We start from the raw sequence: 25,089 nt of genomic DNA, 5'->3' as shown, positions 1-25,089 counted from the left end.
TGTGTCAAAAATAGTTTTATCATTTGAGGCAATGAGAAGCAAAGGGATGTTAGTGGATATTTTCAAGTTTTGAGTGAAATATGTTTAAAGTTGCAGTGCTATGTAGACTTTCATTGAAACATTTTTCCAAATCATGCTGTATAGCAGCACTTATGGGGTTACTAGTACTATCTCTCGCCCCAAGACACTGGAGAGGTTCACACCTACAATCTGTACAGCTTACCTCCAAATTTTTAATTTTGATTTTGACATTTATTTACATCCCTTTGCTTCTCACTGCCTCATATGGAAAACAAAATTTTTTAAGCAAAATTTCTAGTACATTACAACCTTGATTTTTTTTTTTTTTTTTTTTTTTTTGCTTTTCCATTGCAGAATGGCAGGGATAAAGAGATTGATGCTTTTAAAGAAAGTAGAGCAACATCCTGTCACAGCTTACAAATTTCCCAGCTTCAGGAGGAGGTCATTGTTTTAAGAGCTGAAAATGCTGCATTGCAAGATCAGCTAGGCCGGCAAGAGACCGAGCTCAACAGAACACGAGCTGCCCTTGCCAGTTGTAGAGAAGAAAGGGACAAATTTCAGAGGAGGGTAATGTGTTCAATTAAAAATATTAAAATGGACTTACTGTGTGTTTTGGATGCTTTCAAAAAAAGATAATAAATAAAGAGTTCTGCTGTAAGTGTCCAGTAGCACTTGGCTGAAGTTTAGAAACTTAGGCATTGTCTTTATCCCTGCAGAAATAAACTGTCTGTTCAACCAGGGGTGATAGTGGACTCAAGTAAAATTTACTGAAGACTGAAATTTTCTGAAACTATAAGAAAGCTCCCCTTCCCTGTGAAAACTCTTCAAACATGCATACAAAAATCATTAAAGTCAATGGAAAAAAACATTTATCAGTTTATTTATTTATTTACTTTAAACAATTTTTCAGTTCAGAATGTGTTGTTAGCCCAAAATTTTTAGAAAGGGCGACCCATAGTTTTTAAAGTTTTTGGAAATTTCGGGTCACAAACATCCTTGGTTTCAAGGAAAGCTTCACACCAGCAGTAATTAATACAAAAGAAAATAAAAATTATAGTATATGTTTTCCTTTATGTAATGATTTTAAATTCTAAATTTTATGAATTTTAAAAGTAGGAATGATTTCAAGATCCTATTAGAAATGCTTATCGACCTAAATAGGGTAATGACCTTCAGGTTAGGAACCCCTGTTTTAATTGGAGAAAGGTAAAGCAATCCTGTAAATGAGCTTGTATAACCAGCGCTTATAGATGACCTTATCTGTAGTCACCCATTTCTTCGGAGTCATATAGACGGAAGTTAGTGCTACCAAATCATTTAAGGAAAAGCTTTTGAAACCTTATTTATAACAGAGGGTACTCACTGTTCATTCAGCAAGGGGTGTTCATTCATTCATTGATCAACCATTCTCATATATATGATAGCGAATCATCGAGTAAGGCTCCTGACATCATCAACAATAAAACTTGCGCCACATGATAATTTGAAAATATTTTTTGCTAATGTTTGACATGCAGGGAAATGATTCATTTTGACGAGGCTGAACCGGATCCGGTACCTTAACTGTTTTACTGGTAAGACTCATTTTAGTAGAATGAAGAAAAAGTGGTCAACAATGAACGCTATTTACTGGAGCTCATCCACTGGAGTTAGGGTTAAAATTTCAACTATCAAAATATTCTCAAAAAGGCAATTGTTTTGTTCAAATGTAGAAGCAATTTTCACCTGTCATATCTTGACAGGTGATTTTCTAGTTCATTAATGAGAATTAACTGATATTGCTTTATATTAAGCTAAGTCTTATAACTGCTTTAATTTGTATTTCTACTTTTAGATTCGTGAAGTTCAAGCCAAATTAGCTAGTTTACAGTCGCAAAGTTCTCAGGGCTCACAAACAGGAAGTTCTCCTACTAGAAGTAAAAGCCCACACATAAATCCTACAACTGGGGAAAGAACACCAACTTCTCGGGAAGATGTTCCTATTGCTAAAATGGCAGAACGAGTGAGACTAAAGAAAGTCGAAAGTGGCGACCGTCATATTTTAGGCTCTGAGATAGCTAGCTTAGGAGTAAGTACTTCTTTAACAAGTTCATACGTATGAACTGTTAGGTTTATGACAGTGTAACATTCTGGATTGTTACAAAATATTTTCAGTTATTAATTTTGGTACAATTGGTTTTTAAAAAGTTACATTAAGTAATTTTTGAATGGATTAATTTAATTATTCCCCCCCCCCGCCCCTCAAATAAGTTTTATATGCAGGGTTAGCATAAAAGAATATCCCGGTTTTAAAAATTTATATATCATTAACTATTACACTTAGCGCTATAAATGATACATAAAAATAAAGATAAAAGCGTGGAAGTTTATTTTCACGCTCAAATGTTCGATGTGTGCTCCTTTCCTAATGTGACACAAATCTTTAACATACAATTTGGAGTATTTCACATTATATTTTTTGTAATGCTACACATATGCGATCTTTCATTTCTTGCAATGTTGTGGGCAGTAATGGTGTATAAGCACTCTCTTTGACAAAATGTCATTAAAAAAAAATCCCATAGGGTTAGGTTTGGGGATCTGGCTGGCAAACGCATAAAGGGTAAATCATCACCTGTACGGCCAATCCAGCATTCCAGAACGTTAGTGACGTAGTGAAGGGGAAGGTTTGGGTATAAAAATACCCTCCTCAGATCTTGGTTTTAACATTGTTGTCAATCCTAATACAGTAGTTAATACACATATAAGGACTGTTGTAACCAAAAAAACCTTTCTGGAAGGAATCTCAGGCTGCGCTAGCGGGAAACGTGCACATTTAAGTAGTTACTTATGTTCAAAAAACTTTCATAGTTTATCTTTATTTTTTTGTATCATTTATAGTGGTAAGTGTAATAGTTTATGAAATGTAAATTTTTAAAACCGGGATATACTTTTATGCTAACCCTGTATTTTAAGGTGGTCTCTTTTGGAATCAATAAGTTCCTTTTAATCATGTTGACTGCCGTAATAAAAAGGTAATTCTTAGTAGAGGAAATTGGCTGAGAGAGCCCACTATAATTTATCTTGTAAGTTGATGGGTACAAAATTGAATATCTTCTTTACTTAAAGCTTTCTGTTTTTATTACAATTTTTATTGTATGCACAAGATATAATGTTTTTATCCAGTTAATTATTGATATTTTTAAATTGATTGATAGATATTATTTTATATAATTAAAGCAATAGTCTTTTAGTTGGTGAAAAAGGAGAAGTTCTTGAGGCAGTATTTTAAACTTATCCAAGAGTGCTATATACCATCAGACCAGTCCTGCTTACACATACAGACGTATTATTGTTGCAAGTTCAGGTCAAATACAGGGTCAAATGCAGTTTCAAGTCAATTTACAAAATTTGTACCATTATTTTATTATTAATACATGAACAGTTCAGGTATCTTTGAATCTTTATGTTTCATATTTTTGTCCATCATTTTGTCTTTTAACGTCCTCATGTTATTTTTCTTGATTTTGATAAAAGCGAAACTTTCTGCATGAAAATGCTGTAAATATCATCACCTCATCTTGTTAAGTATCATTATTGAATTATTATATGCAATATGAAAATGAAGTGTATGTTATCATATGAATAAACATATATGCATTGTTCTCACTAAGACAGAAAGTGTTATAATATTCAATCCTTATACATATTTAAAAAAGGAAACGGTTGGCTCAAACTTAAATTTTTGGGGGAGGGGGGATGCTGAATTTAACGAATGAAACACCGAATTTCGCCGAATGATAAAATACAAGCATGCACACATCTAATGAGAAGAGAAATTAGGGATCTTTTTTTTAAACAATTTAAAATAAAATGCAATGTTGTATCCAAATTTGCTGAATGGTTAGCCAAAATTTTTCAAATAAGGAAATTTTTTGGTTGGTCACAGTGATCTCCCATTGGTGTACCCCTGAAAAAAGATAGGTAATGGTTGAGTCTTTTTTTTTTTTTTTTTTCACATAATTTGAAAGAAAGGAAAAAGTAGTTGTGTGTAATTTATTTTTTAACATTTAAAATTTATGTTACTGAAAGTGTGTATTTTTATGTAATTATCCAAGTAATGCTATATTTTTTTAATATTTACTATCTTCCCCTAAAATGTGTGCTTTATGAATTAAATTAAATTTCTTATAAACCTGATTAGAATGTATGATTATACATTTTGAAATTAATCTTTTTTTTTCATAGCTATCAACAACAAAAATGGCGGAACACTTAGCTCAAAATGTACATGAAGAATCCCATGCTCAGGAAATATTCCAGACTCTATTTTCTGCTGGTTCTCCTGTTCCCGAAAATAAAATTCGTGAATTCGAAGTGGAAATGGAGCGTCTGAATAGTCGAATTGAACATTTGAAATCACAGAATGATCTTCTTAATTTAACCCTTGAAGAGAGCAAGGGGCACTGTGATAGACTTAGTGTTCTTATAGGAAAATATGAATCTAATAATACTGCTTTGCAATTGGCATTATCTTATAGTGATCAAGCCATAGAAACGTTTGAAGTATTGATGGCACTTTTAGAATCTGAACAAGACCAGATACGTGCAAACTGTAAAGCTGTTGGTCTAGGTATGCATTTTAAAATGATTTGGGGAAAGTTTTGTGTTCATTGTTAGTTTATTATTTTGCTTTTTCACGAACTAAAAAGTTCTGCTTGGATGATGAAATCTTGTGTTCATTCTACTGTGTTATACATACTACTGGTTTATTTTTAATGTATTGTTTTTTGTTTTTAAATGCATGAACTTCTTGTTCATGTTGATAAGAAAAAAGTTCACAAAATTATTATTTTAAGTCTATTAAGCATGGTATTTATTTTGTATGCAATAATGTGCATGTATTTTTAGATCCATTTTGACGAAACATTGAGAAAAAAAAAGTTCTGTTATAGTATGTTTGCATTAAAGTTAAAAATGGTAAACAAGAAAATGCATTTTGTTGCTGAACATTATTAAATATACATAACATTTATTTAAGACTATCAGTAACCTAATAAAATGATAACCATTACTCACTGCAGTCAAATCCGAGGGTGAAGACCAAGAAAAAATAATGGAGCTTTTAAAAGAATCACAAGAAAATAGGAAATCTGCTGAAAATGTTGCAAGGCATTTTCTTCAAAAGCTAGATCGAAGTTATGGAATTTCTCCTCGGATTGGAGGCTGCCACATTAGTCCATGGGAAGACCTTTCATCACATAGTCACACAACTAGGTAAGTAGCCACCATCTAAGCTTTGATCTATTTATTTCACAAATGCCTGGTACATCGGCCATTAGGCCATAAAACTGCGGACTCTCCAATATATTTCGACAACACAATTAAAATTAGTTAGCGCAGAGCAGTCGTCCAGATCAGCAGCGTCCATGACTTGTCCAGAGTTGCATAAAGTGCAGGTCGGGGAATCCTTCAGATGAAAACGGAACAAATAGGCATTGAGACAATCGTGTCCTGTGAAAAGTCTAAAAGCAGCCACAGCAGCAGCTCGAGGAGAACTCGGGATACAGTGGGACTCATTGCACAGTCTCCCCCAGGGTTTACCTTTAGCAGCCCGGGAAGCAACACAACAAAAAGCATCCCTATGAACCCTCTTGATCTCCAATCCAGCAGAGTGGAGCGGCAAGGGTCCTCAAGACCTTTGGAGAATATTACATCCCTTCTTGGCCAAGAAGTCGGCTTTCTCATTTCCGGGCAGACCACAGTGGGATGGTACCCACTGAAAAGCCACAGTTTTCTCTATATCCATTAGGAGTTTTTTACAGCTTTGTATACGAGACCCCTTACTTTCATGGTTATTACTAGAAAAAGCCTGTAAAGCAGAGGTCGAGTCTGAAAGTATTACTGCTTTTTGGAAGGGATACAGATGTGAAACAAGTTGTTGTAAGGCCACGTGAATGGCTTCAAGTTCTCCATCGAAATGAATTGTGAAAGATCCAACATGTTGATAAAAAGAAAAATACAGTGAAATTTCGTTAAAACGAATACCAATACAACGAAATTTCCGTTTCAACGAACAACATTTTCAGTCCCAATATAACTTCCATTACATTATTTGAATTCCATTACAACGAAATTCCCGTTACAACGAACAAAATTTTCGGTCCCTTGAGGTTCGTTGTAAAGGGATTTCACTGTAGTCACAAAATATTCCAGCGCCAGCACCCCGGGAAAATCCAACAGGGACCCATCAGTATAGATGTGAAACCATTCATCAGGAGGGAAACAAGTGTTAATTGTTTCCAAGGCAATAGCGCAAAGTTCAGTAGGATTTAGGTTGCGTTTTTTTGCATCCAGAACCAAGTCTAGTCTGACATCGAGTTCCAAATGGTTCAGTGGGTTCTCGAAAGACAGAAGTTCAATGGGAGCATCATTAATGTCATTGTATTGGAAGTTCTCACGAACACATTGAATGAAACCCCTCTGAGTCTTTAGATTACGAATTCCACAATGACTGTAATCTCTCCAGGAATTGTTTGGGAGTCTAGTTAATCTATTATATAGAACGGCTGCATTCCTCTGTATTAAATTAGTCATTGGTTGTTGGTTACAAAGCAATTGCATGGAAAGCACAGGAGTAGTTTCAATTCCTCCCGTAATCATGCAGAGCACTTGGTTTTGGAAGGTGTCAAGGGGTTTCATGACTTTGTCCGAGGCTGTGATCAAAACTTCATTGCAGTAATTCAGAACTGACTGAATATAGATCGTGTAAGTTGTATTCAAAGTTCCTCTACTACATGCCCATTTAACTCCAGCTAGTCTTTTAAGAATGGGAAGTCTCCTCCTTGCTTTTGAAATGACATGCTCAACATGTTTAGCCCAATTCATTTTACTGTCAAGGATGCATCCAAGATAAGTTGAAGCATCCTTATTTTGTAGGATAATACCATTAGAGACAAGACAGGGAGTAAAGGGTTGCCTATTTAAAGTAAAGAATTGGCAAGAAGTCTTCAATAGGTTTATAGTCATGTTATTTTCCTCACACCACGAATCCAGTCTCTCGAGTGTCAAATTCAAGATAGTATTTAAATTGGGCTGATCCTTTTTTGATGCACTGCGCCAAATAGCAAGGTCGTCAGCAAAGAGAGTTGTTTTAGTCAACCCATCAGAAGTCAAGATGTAGGGAAGGTCATTAATAAAGATGTTGAATAATGTAGGGCTAATCACAGTGATCTGACTACCACACACTACCTTGTGATCTATATTTAATCTGTTATCAAAGTATTATAAAGAGAATAGTTATTGGTTTGAAAATATTAAATCAGTAACTGTTCTCAAATCTCAAATGTTAAGAAATAAATTTCTATATTATTCTGTTTGCAATTGAATTAGAAAAAAGTAGTTTTTTGTTTCATTTAACTCTATTAATGTACTGAAATTTTTATGCATTTGTAGTTAAATAGTTCCCTAAAATGTACTTTTTCATTGCTCTGGGAAGAAGAAAAAAAAATCTGATATTGTTTTTATTGTTTTTCATTTTGCATACTGCAGCATTAAAACTTACAGCATTATGAGTTTTATTGCATTAATTCATGCCATACTTTTATGTAAGCAAGTATGAAACTTTTCTATTGCTAAGATATTAACATTTAACTTTAATATGCATTTATTAATGTATTTACTTCAATTTAAAATTGTATTACTTGTAGTTTAATTTTTTCTAAATAACTGTGTTACTGCGTGCATAGGAACTGTTCTGTTATGATTCAACATAGCTTATATATACATACAATATATTTTTTTCCCCTCAGTACATCTAGTTCTGTGTCAAGTAGCTGCGATGGGGGAGAATTCTCAAAAGCAGACGAACGGCGACTTCGAGATTACATCAGCCAGTTGAAAAACGATAGGGCATCCGTTCGAACAACTGTAGTGGAGCTGGAGAGTATTCATGTTGACCCTACGAACAAAGATCCTCCTACAATTATTGATGCTCAAAAGTTGGATCTGGAGAATGCCGTCCTCATGCAAGAGTTAATGGCCATGAAAGTGCGTACTGCTTTCTTAGAACAACAATTTGGTTAATATCGTGTAACTACTGCATGATCTGACTTAGCTATATTTAAAAGTGCAATTGCACATAAAAGTCATAGTAGCTGTTTAAAGCTTAAGTAGTGCAAGAAAGACACATATAATGCAATCATTTGTCTCATTTATTCCTAATCGTCAAGCCCATTTATAACAAAGAAATATATAGCGAATTTATGGCTGTGAATTTCTCTTCATGTTTTATTGTGTGTTATGTAACTTTTTGCCTCATAATTACGACTATGACAAAAACTTGATCTGGCCCCTTTAACTTTGCTATAAATGGGGGTGACTGTATTCAATGAGTTGGTGATGTGTTTAGTCAAATTTTTGTTTACAGAAAAGGCTAACTTTACATATTTGATATGTTCGTTTAAGAATCAATTAATGTAGTATATTTCTGTGTGTCATGAAAGTTTGAAATTGCTGACATGAAAAACTTAATTTCATACATAATTTTTTCAATGTATTTTTCTTCAGTCACCTTTTCAAAGAGTTTTCTATTAGTTACAGCAATTTAAATAATTGAAGTTCCATTTGATAAAGAAAGCCAAGAAGTCCTTATTTAGCCTTGAGAAATCCGAACTAGTATTTTTGTACTGCTCATTTCTTTCACATCCCTTGACCCATATACACAGTCTGTCCAATAAATACCCAAACTGTAGCTATAAAAAAAATATTTTGCAAAATTTAGTCCACATCGATTTTGTACCCTCCATTCATTGCTATGCACTTATCCCATCTTCTTTTCCACTCTTTAAAGCTCCTTTGGAAGCTTTCAGCAGTTAGGCTCTTTAGTTGTCGCATGGTTTCTCCCTTTATGGAGTTCAAATCTTCCCAGTGATGTCCCCTAATCACATTTTTGCAATTTGGGAATAGGAAAAAGTTGCAGGATGCATGTTCTGGCAAAAAAGGAAGATGATCAAGGATGGTGATTGAATTTTTTGCCAGAAACTGGCAAACAATCGATGTTGAATGTGCTGGTGCATTGTCATGTGGAAGGATCCATCCATCGCCTTGAATCAAATTTGGATTCAGTCCATCAACTATCATTCGGACAGTTTTTCGACGATCAGTAAAGGACTGCACATAATCAATATTGTCGTCAACACATGTGGTTGATGGATGTCCCGGGTTTGCATCATCCATGACGTCTTGTCAGCCATCTTTAAAAAATTTTAAGCCACTTGAAAACATAAGTTTTTTTCAGAGCAATATCATCGTAAACAGCTGTCAACATTTTAGTGATTTCTTGACAACTTTTACCGCACTTCACTAAAAATGTGATATTGATTTGTTGCTCTGTGATTTCATCAATTTCCATTTTTGAGGAACAGTAAAAACAAGGACAACATTTACTTGTAACATAAACGTAGTTTGGCAATCTGCCAAGCACTGACAGCACATTGAATGTCAGGCAATTATCGCCAACAGTTAGTGGAACTATAGTCCACGTCATGGCCCCTAGATTGCATGAGTTCGCGTATTTATTGGACAGACCTTGTGGTGAATTTGAGTTTTATGTTTCAAAGTTGCAATGTTGTGAATTCAAATTTATATTTAATACTGAATGCATGGGGCGAATGAGCCCAAAATAACGACAAAGATATGTATATATATGATCGGTAGAAGTGATTGATAGTGAAGTGATGAGATTCCCCGAAGGATTTTCTTTGGAAGGGAGATTTTATTCTTATAAGTTGGGTATTTGTTTATCCAGGGTTTGAAATAGGGTTCAATTTCTGGAGGGGAATGTCCCCCTTTACTTCAGATTCCAGGGGGGATTTTTTGAATTTGGGGAAGAATTTTTATAAGCTCTGAAAATTTGTTTAGAATTTTTTAATAAATCATTTTTTTTTATTTTCTATTTATTCATTTTTAAATAATAATTTTTTTAGTGTAATATCAACCCCATACATTTTCAAATAATTATTCAGTAATTTTGCAAATTTATTTTATTATTTCATTTTTAATAAAATATTTTACAGCTAAGTAACATACACATACACCTACACTCAATTATTTTTTTAAATAGACCATTTTCTGGATCTAATTATCCGAATGGGGTTCGGTCCCCATACATTAGAATAATATTTCTATTGCACAAAGACTTTTTCTGACGATCAAAAAGTTAAAAAGTAAAAAATTGCCTAGATACCTATTGAAAACGAACTGTCGTTTCCAGCAGCTTTCGGATTGCATTTCAACCGGCGGATCGGAATCGGTTGATGTCGGCGGATTCTAATCGGTTGATGTCGGCGGATCAGAATTCGTTGATGCCAGCAAATCGTAATTCGTCCATGTAACTTTCTTCTCCGCGTTTCCGGTCTGGAGTTCGTTATCGAGTTTAAGAATTTACGGGGGGAAAATCTTGCACGGACCTTTGGATTGCGCGGGATTTACCAATTTTGTGTGCGTTTCACGCAATCTCGCGCTCTATCTCAAACCCTGTTATCTATTACCCGATTAAGTGTGGTCAATATTTTTTATAAACATATTGCAAGCTGTTAGTTTAAAAATACTGTCTGTTTGTTTTTCAAACAGTATTTTTGTTGTTTCTTTGTTCTTACCAAGAGGTTCTTCGGAATATTCACTTTTCTCTTTTTAAATCAAAGTAGGACTTTCGTGCTGAAAACATCTTTTAGTATTTTTGAAGAAAAGAAAATCACATGCATTTTCTTTTTGTCCGTTAATGAGTTATTGATGTTGAATATTCTTCTGTTGTTTTTCATGTATTTTAATTTTATTCGGCATTCCTATCATAGGCCTGCGCACGGGGGTCACCAGGGGTACCGTGGTACCCCTATTAGCACATAGAAAAAAAGTTAATACGCAAGTCACTAAAATTTTGCATTTTTAGGTTCATTAATTTCTTACCTCATGTGTTATAAGGATGCTATTTTACTCACAATATTTGAAAAATTTCCTTAAGCGAGCAAGTTTGATAGCCTTTCCAAGTGCAATTTCAAATTCCTGGTACAGTGGTTCCCCCATTTTTGAAGCCCTGTGCGCGCCTGTGATTCTCATGTAGTTTATGTTACGCCAGTTAAATTTGTTTCATATAATGTGTTTTACTATGAATTTTTAGGAAGAAAAGGCTGAACTGAAAGCTCAGGTATACTTATTAGAAAAGGAAAAAACATCTCTAGAACTGCAGTTAAGTAGTAGAGAAGCACAAGAGCAAGCTTATTTAGTTCAAATTGAACATTTTAAAAGTGAATTTCATGAACAAACAGAATTAGTTGAGAAATTACAGGTAATAATTTTTTTCCATTCATAGAAACTCTATTTATTTTAATTTATATCAATATTTTAATTTATATCAATTTCTCTCTGTCTCCTTATTGAGTCAAAAATCTTCATATATTTTTTTTCTTTTTTTCTGAAATTATATGATTTGCTGTACAAGTTTCTGTATGCAAATTATGTACAAGGCTTCTGTTGAAAAGGGTTGTTTTTAAAAATTGTTCATAGTTTAGTACCAAAGCATTAATTATAAATTGAAACTGATGGGAATATATAACAATTATTGTTGAGGATATGTTAGTTATACTTTTTGTCCACTGAAGCGAATTGCAGATCATTAAAAATTTCCCAACTCTTATACAGTTATTCCACGTCAACTGACCTAATTTTTCGTAGCGTCCCAGCTCGACCATCTTCGATTTGGATGAAAATTTATAGAGGCGTAGAGATGCCTTTGAAACTAACCTATGCAAAGTTTCAGCTTCGGGGATCCAAATCCTGAGGATCTAATTTCGCCCAAAAATATAGTCTAAAATGGAGCATTAGCTTTTTGTGACAAATTGCTATCTTTGCGCTAAGGTTGCAGAAAATTTTATCACACTGAAGCCTGAAATTTTGGGAGCTTAAAGTACGTTTGGACATTAATATACTCAAGTATTTTTGTGAATTTAAGTTTGTTAGAGTTAGTGTAACATGCATGTAAACTCGTGAAAAAGCACAATGGGGAAAAATTTTCCTGGATTTTAGGTTGTCATAAAATCCAAACAAAAGTAATTAAGAGGTTTGTACTTTGTGGTTCTATTGTAAAAATACTTGTTTTTAATGGGTTACAGTTGCAGAGACTAAATATTCATTTTCTAAAACATGTTGTCATTCAAAGTGGTTATCAAAACCGTGCAAGTGAAAAATAGTCGCTTTTTAAAGCACTGTAGGTCAAGTTTCTTAAAGTACGACAGAGTTGAATCATTTAGTAGTAACAATAGCATGTTTTATTTAACAATCACAATATAAGTAGTGGATGCACTATAGTATCTTTAAAAGCAACTGGGGGAGAAGCCCATGGCTGTATCCACTGTGGAGTTTTGAAAAAATCTCGAAATGGGGAGAGGTTCTTGCATCTGCATCACCGAAGAAGGAATTTAAGAAATACACTGCCAGCTCAGTCATTTCAGCCAAGGATTGCAGTTTCGTGCTTATTATCACTCATCATCCCGGCTTAGGAAGTGACTGAGCTGGAGGTGGAAAGCCTCTTTAGGAAGCCAAACAAACTGGTAGTTAATATAAGAGTTAGCACTGACCAGAGGAGTGACCAAAGTATGTTTGCTTCGGTCATTCGTCTGGCTCGTCTTGTTTGGATGATTTATAATTCCTCGGACCGAGGACTTATAAATGGTCCTCTGAAGATTGTTCATTAAGAATTGTTGGCTATAAAAATGCTCATTCACATACCATGTTTAAAATGAGAAAAATTCCACTGTATTTATTAATGCCATATGTTTTGAATGTTAAATTACTTGAACAACCTTTTGAAGTAAAATCTGCAAGTTAATTTTTTTTTTTTTTTCAACCTACAACAGTTCATGAGTAAATATTTTATGAGTAATCTAAATTACACGAATTGCTGTTTTAAATTACATGTTAGCTGTCTTTTATTTTTTAACCTTTATGATTTCTATATTTGTGTAGAGTTCCAGCACAAATCAAAAGAGTGATGGTAGTTTCAAAACAAGTGAGAGTGAAAAATTAAATGAAGCTACAGAGAAAGTTAGCAAATTAAAAGCTAGGATACAAGACTTAGTGTTAACGATGGAGAAAGTTACAAAAAATTCAGAAATGAGTGCTCAGCAATCTGTTGAATTTGTTAATGATTTAAAGCGTACTAACAGGTAATCAATTATTGTCATCAATGTAGTTTAATGTATTCATGCTAATTGACGGTGAAAAATTGTGTCGTGTTTCTTGAACGTTAATTCGAAAACCTATGGTATAGACAGGTTGTTTTTAAAATTCCAAAGAGAAACCTTTTCCTTCACTCTCTTCAAGTTTTGTATGTTAAATATAGTTTTTAAAGCATTGAAATGGTTTCATACTACTACACCATATCTCTATCATCCACCATACTCCCCTTTCCCTTCTTCAGGCATAATGTCTTCAGTGATGGAATTCAAATTGTGGAAGGATTCCATGATTGTAAGTTTTCTAATTTCATTCTTGTCAACAAAATTATTTAAATGTTTCTGAATTAGAGACATTCTACAAGATGTCTTCATACTAGAATGACACCCAGGCTGCAGCTTCCTTATTAACTTAGGTAATAAAACATGAAAACTCAGATTTTTAAGCCCAAGAAAACATTTGGACGATTTGCAAATATCTCGTCTAACTTAGATAATGTAATAAAAAGTAGTCTTTTTTCTCTTCTCTCATTTTTGAACTGCACTTTTTAACCCTAATACTTCAAGATTCTTGGTGATGTACATGACACGCCTTTGTTTCTCTGAATTTTCTAAAATCATGGAGGAAATTTCTTGGAACGTGCGATACTGGGCAAAGCAGTACAATCAATTGTGCCTCAAAATTCCTTCAAAAGGGTTTTCGTTCTTAACTGTCAGTCAAAATCATTGTTTAATGAAGCATTGTCGTCCTTAGATGCAGTGTCCAGGACCACACAATTTTTTTAAAAAATAGAGAATATTTTTAAGAAGAGCGTTGTTAAACAGATAACAAAATGTCTATTCATGTTAATTTTCAAATTTTTCTTGAAACATGCTTTTCATAGCTTTGATTACTTGCTGAAGTTTAACTTTTGTTCCAATACATTGTTGATGTTACTTCTCTCTCTGGTGTTGATTAAATTATGATATTGTTGTTGATTTTTCTGATAAGCTCCCGTGTTACTTCACCTATCATAATAATATGATAAAATTGAAAGACCAATATAAGTAAACCTCAAATTCTCAAGAAGATACAGCAGATATGTATTTCAAGGTACAATGGGGCCTCTTCCTCAGTGCAAAAAACTTAGCACACAACCAGAAAGTCGTGTGGGAACTGAAACTCAACCACATGGACACCGGTATGTATACCAAATGGGTCAACCAGTTTGCTAATTGGTTGGCTATTGTCTCTTGTCGTGCGTGCTTGTCGTGCAATTCCTATTGTTTGACCCATTTGATATAAATATTGGTATCCACGTGCAGGGACGTAACTAGGTCCTTTTCGAGCAGTGGCAAGACCTCGTTTCAGCGCCCCTCCCCCCTCCCCATAAAATAAATATCAAAAAGTTATTATTTTGAATACATAAATTTAAATTAAGCAGTGATAAGGAGGCCGCATGTGTTGATAAGCTTATAAATGCGACTTTTACATAGTTATGTTTTTATACAGTTTTATCACTAGATTTCTTTTTTAAAATTTCGATAGTGGGTAAAAAGAATTAAATATTTCATTTATTATTTTCATACAAAGTTTTTCAAGGAAAACTATTTTGTATTTTCACAAGAGAATAATTAACAACTTGTTGTATTATTTTTTTTTTAACAGGTGGCTCTGCTCCTGCTCGCTGACGCATACCAACCCCCGAAGATTGCTTCGCTATCTTATTTGATTCGCGAAGATTTAAATCGTCTGTCAGAAAGAATCAGATTGAAACACACGTTACGAGTTCTGTTTCGAACAAAATGAAAATTCCCCTCTCCCTCCCATTGAAAATAGAGTTTAAGTGAAGAGCTAATTTTTTGAGCACAATCCCACTCCTACTCGAAAATATAAAGATAATTTGATTGAAATATGCATAAATGAGATGATATTTGACAAAAAAAAAAAAAAATCGCTTTGAAGAGCATTTTCCCTCGTTCCAAACTAACTTGAACCAACTTCCACAGCTATAGGCGCTTGTACTAAAGGGGCTCCTGAGCATTGCAAAACGGCACTTTTGTACGTTTGAAAAACTGCTTTTAAGTTCGTGGTCTCTAATAATATATTTTGCTCTTTAGCTCCGGACTGAACAAAGAACTATTCCTTAAAATAGAAACCCTTATACCTGCTGTTCTAATTTGTTGATAAAATTGTTACAAGCTTTATTTGATGCAGAAAAAATATTTTTGGAACAACATGAAATATTAAGGGATGTGAGAAATCTTTCATCCTTTGAAAGGCAATTTATGTGAAATTTTAGCTTAAAAAATTAATTACGAAAAAAAACTAATTAGAAATTTAAAGTAAACAACCCCAGGTTCAAATCCTTTGGGCTCGAAGTAATTTTGTACAAAATTTTAAGGCTAGGTGATCTGAGGTCTCCTGGACGCAGGCCCACCACAGGCATCTTTTCACAATTTCTTTGACGTTACTTTTTTTTTAATGTATCGAGATGCGAATTTAAAATTACCACTTTAAATGAAAACAATAAAACAAAAATGTTTTCATTTATTTATTTTTAAATATTTATATTATACTACTGTGAAGAAATTTGCAAGAAAAATAACAGTTTTCAACAATATATCGCAATAACGTGTGAAAAAATTTTTACTCCGATGAAAAATTTAATGGGCTTTTTGTTTTTGTTTCTCACGTGAAATTGATTGAATATTGCTACTACTTAGTATATAGCTTTTAATCCGACAACTTACAATAGCTCGAGTGGGGTTGTTTCCAAAATTTTAAAAGTATTTTTTTCTGAAAGAACATGCTTAAAAACATAGTATCTGACCATTTTTTGATACATTTGTTTACATTTAATATTTTAAAGAACTTGCTTAAATCGGAGTGCTTTTATTATTTACGGCATCTGCGGAGGACATCACAAATGAAGAAATGCTATTCAGTGTTGCCATTCACAGTGCAAAATATTTAATTTGCATCTTTACTCACGTGTATTGGCAACGGTATGTTTGATAGCAAGCGCAGAGCGCAATTTTAATTTGCTGCCTAATTATCATAATGTGGAAACGTAGTGGAAAGATGCGGCAAAGTGCATCATTTGTGACATCATCAAGACTACGCCTTGTTTGAAAAATCGGACATTTTAAAAAATTAATTTAAAAAAAACTGTTGGGGGAAAATGAAAGTATTTTCTGGGTCCATGTTATTTTTTTGCTCATTCTATCCATTTCAGTGATTAAAAGTAGTACTTTTGACTGAAGGAAAACACCCCATTGAACAGATTGTCTTATTTAAACATTACCTTGAAAACTTTATATGCAACACATTTTAAATTGTCGCAATCTGTATAATTAAATATTAATTATTACAAGAGCTAATTTTTATAAAGGACGCATTTTCTCCACCTCTGGTATTTAGTTATAGATCTGAATAACATTTTTTAGAAAAAGATACCTAATGTGCTTCATATCAAAACTCTATTAACCTTTAAAAAAAAAAAAAAAACACACACACACACACAAATTTTAAACATATTAACATTACATGTTTTCAGTGAGTTTCTTTTCTGGTTATTTCCATTAACAGTACAACCTTATTTATCTGGACTAACTTGGACTGAAGTCAATTTGAATAAACGAAAATCGGATAATAAGCAATAACTAATTCGCAAATAAGAAGACTTATCTTTTATTAGCAGGGAAAACCGATCTTTTGTAGCAAAAGTACATAGAATTGTTACTCGCAAATGCTTGTTCATTGATAGTTCAGCTGGCAGTGGTGTCAGACTGACACTCCAAATACGTCACATAGTTCATTAGATGACCATAATTTGTTGCACAACCTATATATAGCAGTTGCGTATTTAATCAAAATAATCGAATATTTGGCACATTTATAGTTTCGTTCTTACTATCATTAATTGAGAATTATCATTTTAGTGAATATATTGTTTAACTCTACAAATTTGATCCGGATAAGCCGGACCTCTGGATAAACGGAAGCCAGATAAATGAGGTTCTACTGTAAATATAAATATGCATCAAAAGTACCGAAGCAAAATTTGAGAGGTGTAAAAAATAGTAAATTTCTAACACATTATATTAATTGAAGTAGATGATTTAAGCATATATAAAATATTGTCTTATTAAATATTGTCATATTTAAATATTGTATATTATTTGAAACTAAGTCTAAAATTTCTTGGGGTAGACAAGCTCTCGTCATTGTAAAGGAGAGGAAGACATCATGTTGGCAGTTTTATGACGTTTAACTGTATAAAAATGACATTTGAGCATTTCCGCTGTTTTGTACTTCTTGTAGCTTTGCTCCTATATTCCTCTTCCGAGAGGGAGGTTCTTTAAATAAGATATAACAAATACTAGTCACTCTAAGAAAATACTTTCATGCTATTTACTGCGCCATCCTCGCTCTCTTTCGGTCTATCTTTACCACTCTTTATCCCATTAAACCATTCAAGCTTTCTGCCTGCGCCCGCACTGAGAGTGTTTTCTTTTTTTTTTGGACTTCTAATAATTTGTTCTTTTTTTTTTACAAATATTAATTTGAGCATTTACTTTGTCAGTTTAGCGCCCCTAAAATCTGGCGCCCGGAGCACACGCCCCGTCTGCCCCCCTCTAGTTACGTCCCTGTCCACGTGGTTGAGGATCAGTTCTCACATGACTTTCTGGTTGTGTGCTGAGTTTTTTGCTCTCATGAAGAGGCTCCATTGTAGACTTGAAATAGCTACAGTGAAGCACCGTTTATACGTTTCTCTTTTATACGTTTTTATCAATTATACGTTTTTAAAATTGGTTCCTGCAAAGTCTAATACACATTAACCTATATCTATTATACGTTTTTTGGTTTGTACGCTTTTTTCATACAGTCCCTTCAAAAACGTATAAACGGTGCTTCACTGTATATGCTGTATTTTCGTGTTAATTTGTGCTTTATTTACGTTGGTTTTTCAATTTTATCATATCGTAGCACAAAGCTATTTGATCATTTCTCATTTTAAAGTAATAATAATTATAATTAATGAAATCTGCAAATATAGTTCTTGATATCTTCAATATGCAATTTATTCATCTTAAAATGATTGTGATAAAAGTTACAGAAAATGTCAGGAAGAAAAATATTGTTTCAACTTCAAGTGTAATCAATATTTTCATTGGAGCCATTTTATTTTGTAATTAAAAATATCTTTTTGTATTATTTTATCATAGTCTCAATAAATTGTAAAATTTAGTCCTCGTGCGGCGTACCTAAATAATTTTTCATTTGAATGAAAAAAATTTGTGATATATATGGATCTGATGGGGCAACTTTTTATCAACTTAAAATTTTTAATTTCTGAAAAAAAAGTTTTTTTTTTAATACACCCTAATAATCAATGGTTCTTAGAAGTTAACTTTTTAACCCTGTGCCTTATCATCTTCATCTACATTCGATCATTCTATGATAATATGATACAGTTTCTCTGTACTTGGTTTCATTTTGTATGAAAATCTGTCATGCATTTTTTTATAAATATGATACAGTGAAACTCTTATAATGTCACCTCAGGACCCAGAATGTTTATGATGCTCTAACCAAGTGATGTTATCGAAACTGTTTATGGATGAATGTAGGGACCGAAATATTTTGACATTATGACAAAGTTATTAACGTTACAAAATACATTTTTTGTAATTCATGCATTTTTGAATAAAAATTAACTGACTTGATTCAAACTTTCCTATAGTGCCTTGGTTATTGCCTTTGAGAAGGCAAAGAAAAAGCAGCAAACCAAAGTGAAAAAACTTGAATTGCAAATGAGTTCTATGACAGAAAGACATAATGCTCAGGTTTGTGTATTTTTTAAAAATGAATAATTTTTTATGCTATTTTATTTATAAGTTATTATATTTTTGCTATTTTATTCAAACTCATTTTTGTGTAATTGTTATTTTCAATGGCACAATTTTCACCTCAAATTAATTGTTGAAGTGATGAATACTGGGAAAAAAAATCAATTACCTTGATTCTTTAACCTTTTTTTTACAATTGTGCACATAGTGTAAATTTTTTAACTAAAAGCTATACTTTAAATATAAATTTCATTTTTTTCTAACATTATTTATGATTAGAAATTTTATTCTGGTGTATTATGAAGAAAAATATTTCATATCAAATTTTAAAATGTATGCAAAAGTTATTCACTTAAGTGTGTAAATTGGGATTGATTGCAACGATATTTTTTAATTTACTTATCTCTTTAAAAATATATATTAATGTATTGCAAATTCCTGAAAAATTATTTTATTAAAGATTAAGTTATATGAAACGTTTTTGAAAGAGAAATTTAGTTTAATATATACTGATCATTTATAAACTGCTAATATTTGTTAACTTATGATGAGAAAGTATTTATATTTGATATTAAGGATGCGCCAATTAATCTACAGCAATCAGTAAGCAACCTCTTTGCCAATTATTCATCATCGGCCAAGTTTTGCTGATTAATTGGTGGAAAAAATATTTTTTAGATACTTTGTTATAATTTAAAAAGTTTTGAGCACTTATTGAACAAGAAACCTAGATGAATAAATTTATTAACAACTAGCAGTACCCGCACGGCTTTACCCATAGTAGAAAATTAAAAGGTCATTTGGTTCGCCTGTATATTTACAAATAATGGATGATGAATTTCTTACGGTTGCATATGGTAGTTTGCTCATCCACGTTATGGTAATTTGCTAGTCCAAGTTATGGTAATTTGTTCATCCACGTTATGATGATTTACTCGGTAAAATGTTCTTAAAATTGGAATAGAAAAAGAACAATTTCGAGTTTTCAAAAAATCACTTCGAGGGGCTCTCCTGTACGCTATGAACTAATTTTGTGCTAAATTTAATGAAAATCGGCCAAACAAACTAGGCTCTATGCCCGTAACAGACATCCAGAGAGTTAGAGATCCAGAGACACAGACTTTCAGCTTTATTATTAGTAAAGATGAATGAATGTAATTTTCTGCAATATAAGTATAACATGTAGCATGAAAGTGTACTGCATAAAATGAAGGCAAACTATAAAATTTGCCTAAAATAAAATTAAGTATTGAAATTTATCCGCACAGCTGATGTTCATGGCACCCAGTTATGAAGAATTAAATCCGAGTACTTTTAAATTTTAATGCAAAAACATGAGCATTTCAGGATTATCAAGACATAAATGATTTCTTGGGGGGGTTCATACATAATCCCCCCCCCCCACTAAATAATCCTTCACTTTCTTTCACTTATTTGATTTTTAAAAATCTCATGTACATGTTTTAATTTTTTTATTACAAAAATTTTTTGTTGAATTTAAACTAAATTTTGTTAACTTATTTTTTTGTTTGGAATAAATGCATAATTTCAATGTTGCAACATGCTTCATATATCAATACTTTTCTCTATGCCTTACCTATAGCTTGATGCTTTAAGATTACCTTATAATTTTCATAAAATATAATAGTCTTGGATTAAGGGGTTAGTAAAAACAAGCCAACAAAAAAAAGGGGGGGGGGAGCTACTAAGTTAAAAGCATCTGCTAAATATAGGCAACTAGTTAAATATTTGAATTTTCATGTCTAGTTAACATAATGTAACTTTATTAACAGTAATATGAAAATTTGCTCACAGAAGTTGAATGAAAGTTTGAGATATCTATTTTTGAAAATGAAAAAAAAAAAAAAAAAAAAAAATGGTAATAGAAAAATTGTAGAATTAAAAATGCTTATTGACACATTGATATTTGATGTTATGAAATATAATTTTTCGCTCACATGTGCATTTCTTATCACTTTCGGGTCTCAATAAATGCAGCCTTACACTCTGACTTCTCTTTCACATTTTCTCCAAACACTTTAATGATGAGGAAAAGGTTTGAAAAATAAATATAAATGACGATATTTTACCTTACGAACATTTAGTTCATTTTTATCACCGTTGTTGTAATTCAAGATTCAACAAATAAAAATAGTATGCAGAAAAGAACATCTTGTGCATTTGTTCGTAAATTGTAATGGTAGTTTTCTTTTATTGTTTTCAAATTAAAGAACACTTACTCTTACACCTTTTTTTTTCAACTTCCTTTTTTGTGGTTTTAATTTTTAATGTTGCATTTATTTATATTTGAGGCAGTGAGAAGTAAAGGGATGTAAGTGCCAAGTTTAAAAACATGGAGATAGCCAGTACTTACGGTAGGTGAAGCTCTCCTCTGTTTTGGGATAAGAGATGGTACTATTAACCCTGGTAGGTACTGCTATACAGCAGGATTTAAAAAATCTTTTCAATGAAATCCTACCTGGAGCCAACTTTAAACATGTTACTTAAAATTTGGAAATGTCCAAATGTCCACTTACATCCTACTGCTTCTCACTGCCTTATTTGTGTTAAATAATTTATTACTTAATTGATATAAGATAACGCAAGTCACGAAATCCAACAATATAATTTAAAGTTAAGTTAATATATTAGTGTGGAGATTTAAACTATAACTGCTTCAGTTTACAGACTGCTAATGATTTATGTTTCATCCCAGTAATGACTTATAAGTAGTTATCAAAATAATGGAAACACTCTGTGACAATTGTGTTGGGAATCGCTACTCTGCCGTAAACGTTCTGTTAATAAAGGTGCCTTCTGACTGTTATCACTCACACTGGTGAATCCAGATGGTGATTGAGTTCTGTGGTCACTTTTGCTGCTGTTGTTTGCTTTTTGAACCTTGCAATCCGCTTCAATATCCGTCGGTCTCTTTCACTGAGCTTCTCTTTCCGCCCATTTTTTGGCTTTGCCGAGCTTGTGTTAGTGCGCTGCATGTATGCTGTCATGCCTTTAGATACTGTACCTCTAGAAATGCCAAAAAGTTGAGATGTTTCTGTTACACTTGCTCCAGCTAGTTGCACTCCAACAATTTGGCCTCTTTTAAACTTTGAGAGGTCCGACATTTCACGTGCTTGAAAAAAATCCAAGCCTTCCAGAACTTCAATTAAGCCACCATATACTACCAGAATATGTTCATTGCTATTTATTGGGAAAAAAAAAAAAAAAAAACAAAAAACAGACATCTAGTTTTATTCTTTATTACTTACGAAGCACATTCAAAAATGTCACTTTTATTCACAGGTGTTTCCATTATTTTGATAACTACCTGTATGTTAATTTAGAGTTAGACTGTTATTACAATTTAGTACCATGTTTCACTTTTGAAATGCCTATCAGAATAAAGAATTTCTTATTAACAATTTCTATTATTTCTGATCTTTTTTTTTTTTTTTTTTGTATCTTTCCCGTAGGTGCGAATGTTGAAGCAAAGAATAGCTATGTTAGAAGGGGAACCTGGACATCGTCTCTCACAGGCATCTAGTGTTGACATTCCTATGTAACGATTTATGTTTTTAATATTTCAATTTCCCTCTGCAAGGACATGTGATCTCCAACTCCAAATAAATACTCAAAAAACATACGTACCATCGATTCAGTGGCATCAAACCAGATTACAAAATTTAGATTTTCCAATTAGTGCACTGTTTTTTAGTTACCAAACCACACATTTTACAAATGGAATAGTTTAAATATTACAGTCGACTCCCGCTACAACGCGATTCGACTTACGCAAAATGGCTATAACGCGAGTTTTTCACGAGTAACGAATTTTAGAGATAACGCGAATTTTTCGTCCACTACACGAATTTTTTTGGATGGAAGTATCGGCTTCGTTATTGGCTGCTAAATATTGATTGCGTGTGAATGTTAATACATCCCTTTGAGTATCACTGACAGGGTGACAGTGAAAGTTCCCACACCAAACTAGTCTAAAATTGATGAAATATAATTGCACCTTAGTGCTACTTTCACCTAAAGTTTGTGAAGATGGGATGAAAAACAAAGTTTCTGATATAAAAAAAGGCTAAGATTCTCGATATGCTTGAACAAAAAAAAAAAAAACGGCGATGGTAGGGCGCGGCAATAAGTATGACTTGAATCTACCATATGTACAAAAAAAGATATCTATAAAAGTGCAAAACTTAGTTTCAATACTGAAGATTGTAGAACAATCTAGCAAAGTAAATATTAAAATGGAAGCTGCTCTTGTATTGTGGATAAAATAAATCAGGAAGAGGGGCTATTTCCCCAAATTGAAACGTTATAAAAGAAAAGGCGAAGCAACCATATTTAAAAATGTTTTTGATAAGAATAACGATCTTATAATGGAGCATAAATCATCATTATCTTCATTTTTAACTCATAAATATTGTTACTTTATTTGCTGTACAGCACTATTATAATGCAGCATTTTATTATCACTTCATACTGTGTGCACGGTGTTGTTTTATTTTACGTCTTTCTCTCCCATTAGCCATTCATTTTCTGCATTTTGTATTTTATTCTGGACATTTTTTTAAAAAAATACAGTAAAAGTTCAATTCTTTATGTAGGAAACTGCAATGTATAGTTGAGGAACGATTCAAAGCAGTTTGAGGGATGTTTATAAGTATCTAAAAGATTTTGGTACGCTTCTAAAAAAAATTTGTATACATATGTTTTTCCACAACGCAAAATTTCGACTTACGCAAGGAGTCTTGGAACGCATCCCTCGCGTAAGTCGGGACTCGACTGTATTTGAATACCATTGCTTTCTCCTTAAAGTATTCTTGGAAGTTAAGGCTTTAATATTTAAAACGATTGTAGCTCAGTTAAAATATACGATTTTTTTTCTTTTAAATTAGGAATAGAATTTCATCGTAATTATTTTTTAGGTACAATGATTTTTTTTAAAGAAAAGATAAACAATGTTTATAAAAGTGGAAAGTTCCCATCTCATCCTTACATTTGTTTTGCATTAAGGTGTTCATTGTGAGTATTGATTAGAATTATTTATGTCATCCGAAATTTTCTCTGAGCTTACGTTCGACGACCTCAACCAGTGGTTGATCACATGACAGCTAATGACGTCAGCCGTTACTAACTGGTTGTTCACCAACCAATGCTTCATTCAACGCTTTCGGTTGATCCCCAGTTACTTGCGCAGATATGGCGCAGACCAATAACACACAGGTGAAAAATACTTATAATTGGTCAAAAATGTCACGTGATTCAGTCAACCAGCTTAACTTGCGGTCAACTGGTAGATCAACCGGTGAGGTTTATAGAACAACATCAGTAGTAATCAGTTAACCGGTAGATCTCACAGAACGCAGCGGTTAGTCACCGGTCGACCAGTTTGAGACCGTGGAACACACCCTGATTAGTACTTTGAGTTATAAATTATTTTTATTTTTCAACATTTGGATTTGTGTGTTATTTACAGCTGATTACTTGAATAATTTAGGAGATGCCACTGACTCCATAATAATTTATGCCTTTTTGGAATAATGTGTACGTCACTCCAAGTTGTACAAGCGCTAAGCATTTTTGAGAGATTTGTCTCATTCCTGTAAGATAACTTTTCAACTTTATAAGGCAATAATAGTAGATTTGAACTTTGGTGTGTATAGATTTTGAATTGATCCACATTTGTATATTCACCTATGTCTGAGAGATCAAAATGCATATTCCTTGCTATATGACATAGAACTATAGTTGAGGGTATGCCAAAAATAAATGATGTTTTGCAATGTGAGAAATCATTTGAAATTTTAAAATTAGTTTTGAAATTATTAATTAAATTACATAAGAAATTAGTTTTCTTTACTTTAGTAGGATCATATCAAGTGCACATGTAATATACTGGTAAGAAATAAGTGTTTGTGTATCGTCGCCTCAGAACAACTGTAAGATGTCTTAGTGTTATTTCTGGGATTAGATATCTTACTGTTGCGCTGAGGCGCGATGTGTAAAACAACAA

General features: G+C 32.8%; 1 protein-coding gene across 1 annotated transcript in view; it reads left to right on the top strand.

Annotated features, from left to right (window-relative positions):
- Window positions 1–23,584, top strand: part of LOC129217255 (colorectal mutant cancer protein-like) — a 118,185-nt gene extending 94,601 nt beyond the window's left edge. The window contains exons 8-16 of the mRNA XM_054851529.1: window positions 376–588; window positions 1,856–2,089; window positions 4,249–4,633; window positions 5,085–5,277; window positions 7,812–8,049; window positions 11,177–11,344; window positions 13,021–13,220; window positions 18,959–19,061; window positions 22,538–23,584. Coding sequence (XP_054707504.1) covers window positions 376–588; window positions 1,856–2,089; window positions 4,249–4,633; window positions 5,085–5,277; window positions 7,812–8,049; window positions 11,177–11,344; window positions 13,021–13,220; window positions 18,959–19,061; window positions 22,538–22,627 — 1,824 coding nt within the window. The 3' untranslated portion in view covers window positions 22,628–23,584. The remainder of the gene's footprint in view (window positions 1–375; window positions 589–1,855; window positions 2,090–4,248; window positions 4,634–5,084; window positions 5,278–7,811; window positions 8,050–11,176; window positions 11,345–13,020; window positions 13,221–18,958; window positions 19,062–22,537) is intronic.
- Window positions 23,585–25,089: the final 1,505 nt, after the last annotated feature.

The sequence above is a fragment of the Uloborus diversus genome, chromosome 2 (assembly GCF_026930045.1).
Source record: "Uloborus diversus isolate 005 chromosome 2, Udiv.v.3.1, whole genome shotgun sequence".
NCBI lineage: Eukaryota > Metazoa > Arthropoda > Arachnida > Araneae > Uloboridae > Uloborus > Uloborus diversus.
The sequence above is the reverse complement of the archived record's forward strand: the minus strand, read 5'-3'. Positions and strand labels throughout refer to the sequence as shown.